Source organism: Egretta garzetta, unplaced genomic scaffold (assembly GCF_000687185.1).
Source record: "Egretta garzetta isolate BGI_Z169 unplaced genomic scaffold, ASM68718v1 scaffold101, whole genome shotgun sequence".
NCBI lineage: Eukaryota > Metazoa > Chordata > Aves > Pelecaniformes > Ardeidae > Egretta > Egretta garzetta.
In genome coordinates, this window is record NW_009258666.1 from 681,760 (window position 1) to 689,851 (window position 8,092).

An 8,092-nucleotide genomic window follows, 5' to 3' on the forward strand; every position below is an offset into this window, starting at 1 on the left:
CCCGAGCTCAGCCAGCCCCGGAGCGCTCCGAGGCGGCTCCAGGCAGCGCTGCAAGAGCCCAGAGGTTCACGAGACAAAAATCCAAGGTATTTTCAGGGATCCCGACAAAAATCCAAGGTATTTTCAGGGATCCCGAAGGCTTCGTGTGAGCCCGGGCTCCCCGCAGGTTCAGGGGCTATCGGAGGCACCGGCACTGCCAGCGAGCTCCGCATCTGCGGGCTGGAGGGAGTGCTGCCGTCCCTTGCACCTCCCAACCCCGGCACAAGGGAGAGGGGCCCCCCTGGCCCTGCAGAACCGCTGCTGGCCCCCGTGTTTTTTTTTTTTTCCAAGCCTTGAAAGCCAAAAGCAACCCCTGCCTGCTCAGTCGCTGCCCCCTCCAGCCGGGAGGCTTTGGCACTTTCCGCAGCTGAAAGCGCTGCCAGATCCAGGCCTCTCATTACTGCAGGCCCCTAGGAGTGTGAGAAAAGTGCAGAGCTAATGCATAGTTATAAAGCTGATACTGAGAAACATCCCAGGGGTAATTAATCTCACTAGAGCAATTAGTGAAGCTATGCTGGTTCACTCCAGAGTCTGTCTCAGCTCCCTCTGCAGCCACAGATACAGACAGGAGGGCTAGGGCAGGGCCGGGCCGCTGTAATCACGACCCCCGGGTTCCTCCCAGGCCCTGGAGCCCAGGAGTGAAAAAACCCCCTTCCAAAAACCATGGCTTTTTTTCCCCGTTTGATTTGGTCCGACAGAATTGTGCTTCAGAGAGCAGAGAAAGCATCAACAGCCACAGCTATTGAAGATGCTTTGTCTCCTCACCTACCTACAGGAATACGCTTTAAAACCCGTTCCGATTAACCTTTTCCTTCTCCAAATTATGCTCACTCTGTAGCCAGGCACTGGCGCAGAGTAGGACCAACTGCTCAGGGTGGTTACAGGTAAGGGACGATGGTGTTCTGTCCAAACAATTTCTTTGGAAAAAATCTCCTTAAAATTTTAGTACTGCTGGCTTTTAAAACTGCTCTGTTCTCAACCAGTTACGGCTCTCGGGGCCATGCTGAACCTCCCATTCCCAAAGGGAACTTCATCACGGTTCACCATTCAGTGACTTGGAAGCTCAAAGCAAACCAGGACAGAGCATGTCACCAGCTCCGAGGAGACACTGGGAGAACAAAGCTCTGGAAGCTGGTGGGGCCCTGGGCTGAATGGGGTGGGGGCACGGCTCAGTACCGTGTCCCGTAGCCCAGTGTGCATGTCCTGCGCTGGTGGAACTAACAGGGACTCTGGCCCCCAACCCCCACCCAAGTCAATCCATGCCTGACATCTCTGAGCTGAGCTCATACCTCTAACGCCCTCATCTCCATTCCTAATTTCACTGTGTCAACCTCAGCGCCTCCCTCAGATGCAAAGAACCTGAAAAAGTGAGACCGCTCTCCCACCACATCACACGGGGTGCTGGGAGGGGGCTACCCCAGAGCTTGAGCCTCCAGTTTGAACCTCCCACTTCATGTCTATGCCTTCTCAACACAGCTACAGCCCCGCTACGCCACTGCTGTCAATAAATGCCATCGTGAAGGGCTGGCATCCAAGCCACAGGGCAGCTTACAGCTCAGAGCTGCCGCTGGCGAGGTGTGGAGGACACCGGCTACCAGGAAGGAGCTTCCCACCCGTGCTGGATTCTGCACCTTTGCCCACTGGGCACAGGCGCTCACCACGAGTGTTCGGTCGTAACGGTAATGCTGTTTTCCGGGAGTCAACGCACAGTCCAGTCCTTGAGATGAGGGGTTTCCGGGTGACGCTTGGTATAGCTGTTCCACGAGTTTCACCACAGAGTCTGAACAGGAGCTGGAAAAACATGAGGGTGAGTGGCACCAAGAATGTTTATAGATTCAAGTATTTTCATTCCTGTAAAAATTTGCCTGAACTCAAAAGGGCAGGTTACGTAAACTGGTATCACTTGAAACAGCCTCCAACCAGCACCCAGAGCAAAGCCCCACTCCTGGGACTGTCTGCATCTTAACATCAACGGCTGCCATGAAGGTGAGGAAGAATTGCTGTAACCAAAATAGATCTCTGAAGGCTTTGGCCGTCTCTGTGGGGCATTCAGGTGGCTTCGTTTTTAGGTCTGCATGTATGGTTTTGCTCTTTGCAGTCCTTCCTTCAAAAACTGGAGGTAAGTTGCAGTAGAAGGGTCTTCAAAATTGGTTGAGAAACTGAAGATGCTACTTTCAACATCTTCGGGCTTCATTGAAGTAATGTCCAGGAAGTAGTTGGCATTGATATGGTGAATCTGGGAAAGCAAACAGACGAGGAGAGGAGATGTTAAAGGCCAGAACAATTCCCCAACCACTGCCTTGGCCTCTAGCCAGGACACAGGTTACAAGACTGTAACAGCCCTCAAAGAATCCCTAATACTTGTCAAATGCTAATTCAGCATCCAGGGTTCAGGTTCGCATTTTACAGAGAAAGACGTGTAAAAGACAACGGTCTGTTTCTTCCCCCAAGAGCACTCACCCCTCACTTAGGTTAAGAAGATGAGGGCGATTCGGGAAGAACCACACAGGCGTAAAACCTAGCTCTGAGCAAGGGCTGGGGAGACGGCAGCCCGACCACACGGACTGCTGGAGCGTGTGCTCTCAGCCCAGCATAGCTGCAGAACCTTCAAATGCCTTTCCGTTCCCCCATGGAGGTGGGAAAGGGGGACACGTGGCCATGGCACACAAAAGCCTCGACAGGCGGAGCTGGAGCCACCCACCAGCCCACAGCCTCATCTGGAGGGGAGCCACTGAAGAGACAGCACGGAGTCACTGCCCGCATTACGAGCTAATATCTGGCAAGTGTGGGGCACAAGCAGATTAGGCCTGGCAGGATCCTCCTCTATAGCCAGCCCAGCCACTGCCACACAGCAAAGCGCTGCACTGTTGGCTGTCAGGAACAGTTGTTCTTCAAATCCAAAGTGGGGGGCAGCTGGGGAGCACAGCAGAGCCAAAACATGCAGACTTGCTAATGGCTGATCTGCTGTGACAAACTTGGGGAATCAAAAGAAAGACAAATGCGCTAGAAGGTGCTGATAAGGAGAGGTTTTCCCCAAAGCATGAGCACAAGGGACAATGGGTGCAGGAAACAAGCTACGATGGCTTCCCAAAGGTCACTGACTCCAAGCAGGGATAATGAGGAATCACAGGCAGACATTTGGTTCAAGTCTGATTGTTTCCTCCCCACCCCCCTGCCCAGAGCTGCTGTTGTTCCGTCTCTGAATAAAAGACATTTGTTTCAGATTTCTTGGTACAGCCGCTGTCTGTCTGCCGCAGCATTCCTGTGAGCACAGCACTGTGAGGGACTATGGCCCCACAAAGGCTCAAGGAGCCAGGGAATGGCTGGGGGAACAGACACTCGCTTCGGGGTCTGCAGATGACCCTGAAGAGAACAACGTTCTAATGGGAAGAGCCAAGCCCAGTGAAGGGGTAATGAACATACCACCGTGCCGTTGGGGAGGCAGATGATCATCTCCACGGGAAAGTTGTATTTCTCCAGGTGCAGGTCAGCCAGCTTGCTGTAGAACTCGTTCTCTCTGTTGGTCTGTAAGGAGACCCCAAAGAAACACATTTGCACGCACCAAAACTAGCAGAACGGCGCAGGAGGAGTACACCCAACACAGGAGGAAGAGCTGCTTTGCAGTGTGGTGGTAACTGGCTCCATTCTCACGATCTGCTTTACTATCCCCTTTCAGTCAGTCTCCCTCTTACATTCCAGCTGTATATTTTCTCCCCAGACAATAAAATCACCCCTTGACTGGCAGTTCCCAGCCACACCAACTGTCTGATCCCAGCTTAGCCCAGAGTCTCCAGCTCTGTGACTGATCCCAGCTGACAGCATAGGCCCAGAGACAGGCTCATAGGCAGGGAAAGGTGCAATCAGGAGACTCAAGGTTCAGACAGTATTTGGTTGCTCCCTGGGTTACAGAGAAGTCAGTTTGTTGATGGCACAAATGGCCTTGGGCAGGGCTACCTCACAGTGAAGCATCGGGTTTAGCTTTTAAAATTGGCAGCATGGCAGAGCAAAGGGGGTCAGGGGGGTAGACTTATTAAACTAATAAATGGAAAAATAATAATAATAATTAAAAAAAAAATAAAGGGGGTTGGACTAGATGACCTCTAGGGGTCCCTTCCAACCCAAAACATTCTATGATTCTATGATTGTGCCATTTTCTTATCCTGCCTCCATCCGGTGTTTACTTGGCCCCTGCAATTGCTAGGACACAGAGGGCTTGGAACCGAAATCCCCCACTGGCACAGGTGTGAGCTCCCCCCTTCTGCTGGCACCGCCTGCATTCACCAGCACCGAATGCAAAGGCAGCAGATGTGGCTGTAACACTCACCTGCAGCTCTTCCAGCTCCTTCACCAGCGACCAGCTGCTAATGAAGCTCTCGTTTAGCAGTGTGAGGATGGGCGAACTTTCCAGGACAGTCTCCCGGAGAGTTCGCCCCGAACCTGGCAGAGGAAGAGAGGCAGACAGGGGTTTGCTGTTTCCTGAGCTGACTGTTGCCATGTTTGATGCCACTGCTCTGATTGTTGGGGCAGCTGGCTCAGGCTCCCCCTGGCCTGGCCCATTGTCTTTTTTCTCCTTTGTTAGCAGTTTTCCACAGCTTATTGTTTCCCATGTGTGCTGCTGGCAGAGAAGACTCACCAGAGCAGACCCCAGCCACTTACAAGGCCACAGAAGGACCAAGACAAGCTTGCCATGGAGGCTGACTGGTGTGGTGTATTTAGGTAGGAATGGATCAGGCCCTGCGGATCCAGCCTGAGCGCCTCTTGCTGTTCACGCTGAGCAGACTCCATACATGCTGGGGAGTTTTTAAGGGCAGAGAGGACTACAGACATCTGTCCCTCTCCCACCCATCACTCCTGCTCAATGTGGCATGCAAGTTCTTAGGCATCTGGGGGAGGAAACAGCTGCATATCTGGACAAGCCCACATCTGGCTCTGGCTTCTCCTGTGCAGGCGTCAGGGACAAAGCAGAGAGCAGTGTCCCCTTCATCCTACAGGTGCTGCCTGTACCCAAGCAGACTGAGAGGGGAAGAGAAAAGAGAAAGACCAGACCCATGCCTCCAGCTTGACAAAGGCACTCAAATTAGTGAGTTGACCTAGGGTTTGTCTCAAATAGATCTGGTCCCAGTGGGGACCTAAGCTCTGATCACTAATTCCCCACTTCCAGCCCTTTTCTGTTCAGCAACTTCAGTGCCAAAACGAGTAACACAACATTTACCGCTGGCTCGTGACCAGCTCCCCGACCCCCAGCTCTTCTCAGAGCCTGAATGAGGCACATCATTCCTCCAGCCATGCTGGGAACGTCCTCACCTCAGCAGGACTGGTCGTCCAGGGCACCCCACAGCAAGATCGAGTGCACCAGCTTCTTTTCTGCTTTTGCTCTCTCAAAAGCTTGTGTGAAGGGAAGATAGGAGACCTAGAGGCAGAGAGATGGCTTGAGAGAGAGACAGAGACCAGCCCATCTCAAATACAAGCAGGGTCTGAAGGAACCAGACCTGCCACAGCCCACAGGTGACACACACAGAGTTTAATCTGCAGTAGATCCTGCAGATTAAAGCAAACGACAACTGTGGTGCTCTCCCCAGGGACAACTTCATCTCCTGGTGAGATTGTAACAAGCCCCTCACAGCATGTGGGCTGTTACTGGCACCTGCAGAGCCCCATCTTTACACACTGCAGAGAGCATCTGCCCAACTGCGGGCAGGCTGCCTGCAAACACACCTCAGCAGCCTGGGAAATCTGGCCTTGAGATATTTATTACAAAACCTCACTGAAACAGCCTAAAAACTGGCTGTGAGGGACCCTGCAAAGAGATTGTTCCAATCGCTCAAACGAATGGAACTTTATTAACATCTTGGCAGCTCAAAGGAACATTTGTAAGCTGAGGCACAAGGAGGCAGCCATTGAAACGCGTCCCTTCAGCCAAGGAAGCAGTGACAGGCAGTAGCCATCTGCTCCACAGGCTACTGGCATGTTATATAGTTTGGGTCACCCAACGCTATAAATTTGTGTCTCGCTGCGGGATGCAGAGGCTCAGGCGGATTGTGTGTTTTCTGCTGATAAGGAAAGCTTGGTCCAAAGGTAGCTGAACATTGCAAAAGTAACGCCAGAGGAAAACCATTTGTAAGCAGCACGATTACCTGCTTCGCTCAGAAATCGCGTCGGCAGCTACTGATAAGAGGCAGGAAGGATGAGCCTACATTTACAATACAAGCCTGGGACACAAGACATCTACGCTTTGCTCCTGCCTCTTGCTGCTGTGCAACCCCAAACGGCCTTTCAGGGGTGCTGTACTCCCTCATCTGGAAACTGGAAGTCCATCAAGCCACACACACAGCTCCTGGGAGACACATGCTGAGCTGGGAGACCCTCACACTGAATGCTGATCAGGTTGTGGCCTCTGGTTTCTGCTGGTCCTCAAACCAGGTGACTGGACATCTCAGTGAAGATGACCTGCCCCAAATAAACGTGCCAAGGAAGAGCCCGGCCCCTTCCTCACCTTCTTAAATGGATACATGGCCACTTCCAGCTTCTGGGCTGCCTCTTCCCAGGGGATTTCCTGCTGCCAGGTTATCTCTTCAAACACAAACTGAATCGGCTCTCCTGAGGGATCCCTGCTGTCAATCACATTTCCGTTCTCGTCATGGATCACAGAGGGGATTGAAGGCCCTGTCGATTCCAGCTCCATCTGCAGGAGAACAGGCTGAGTTGGACATTGCTGGCATCCCACTCCTGTTTTTTTCTTTACTTCAGGATAGGATAAAGATGGAAAATAAGACTGTGCAGCTTCTAATGAAGATACAGCTTGATCTGTTGTCTCCTGGAGCTGCACTTTACCAGTTGCAGATGTGTTTTACTGGGGAATAGCAGGAAAGCAACTTCATTCCCTTCAGTTATTGTCTGACTGTGCTGGCTAGATTGGAAATGCATGAGACTTGTTCACTCCGTGTTCCCACCTTCCCAGTGGAGATTTTTGACTGTGGGACACCAGACCCTTAAAATCACTGGGACCTGCAGGGCTGGTTTGAAGCTCTTGCTCGTATCACCAGCACGGCCCTTACACAGCCCGTGACTAGCCACAAGAGGGTGCAAGCTGTCCAGGAGCTTCCCTGTAGTTCACTGTTCTGGTACATCTGAAATTATTTTGTAAAGTCTCTTTTCCTGACTTTTGGCAATTAAAAAGAAACACGGATCTAGTTTAGGAGAAAATGGGACTGTTAAATTCAGGCATTCAAAATCCTGACTTATGTTTCCTGCCCCAAGAGCTAGGATTACCACAAAATAGAAGAATAACCTCATGCAGTTTCTAAATTCAGACACACTGTTGTTCATAAACCCCTCCGGGCTCAGGGCCTGGGTTCAGCTCCTAATCTTCCCCCCGCCTGTCAGACAACTTTTTAAAAATGGAAAATGTCACATGACTCCAGGAGCTTAGGCTTCAACCCACACAGAGAGAAAAATAAAATATCACAAGAACTGGCAATAGGGAGCCACACAACTGCAGAGGACATACACAGATCAAGAGAGATTATATTGTTATATTGAAATGTTCAAGAGAAAGCTCTGAAGAACGGGGATAACTGAGGTTATACAGCTCAGGGGCATGGCAGCATAAATCCCTGCTGAGATGCTGTATGCACACAGAGGACTGAGAGTGACTACAGACCTGAGGCAGGTAACCGATATCCACTTCCATGTTGCTGCTTTCACTCGCCCCATACAGCCACTCCATATCAACGTTCAGAGACCTGCAAGGTGAATCCACTGTGTTCAGAGTCATCCAGGGCTAAAGCTGCATACGGGAAACCCCAAACGAATGAGAACATCCACTGCTCCTCTTGCAAGGTCAGCACTGAAGCCCAAAGCCTCTGGCTCCTTGGAGATCACTGTGTTCCCTGCACAAGACCAGCAACACTAGATCCCTGCTGGATCAGGGCCCAGGCACCCACCCAGCGCTCTAGGCAAATGCACTCACACCTTTGAGTGCTGTCAAAGTAAGGAATAGAGAGGTGTCTTTGCTCCCCCTTCCTTCCTAGGACTCAACTTGCACATTCTGATC

The 8,092-nt window shown here is 51.6% G+C and overlaps 1 protein-coding gene across 1 annotated transcript in view; it reads right to left on the reverse strand.

Annotated features, from left to right (window-relative positions):
• Positions 1–728: 728 nt before the first annotated feature.
• Positions 729–8,092, reverse strand: part of SELENON (selenoprotein N) — a 14,294-nt gene continuing 6,930 nt past the window's right edge. The window contains exons 9-14 of the mRNA XM_009648561.2: positions 7,700–7,781; positions 6,533–6,721; positions 5,344–5,449; positions 4,364–4,476; positions 3,463–3,564; positions 729–2,275 (exon numbers count right to left, since the gene is read on the reverse strand). Coding sequence (XP_009646856.2) covers positions 2,105–2,275; positions 3,463–3,564; positions 4,364–4,476; positions 5,344–5,449; positions 6,533–6,721; positions 7,700–7,781 — 763 coding nt within the window. The 3' untranslated portion in view covers positions 729–2,104. The remainder of the gene's footprint in view (positions 2,276–3,462; positions 3,565–4,363; positions 4,477–5,343; positions 5,450–6,532; positions 6,722–7,699; positions 7,782–8,092) is intronic.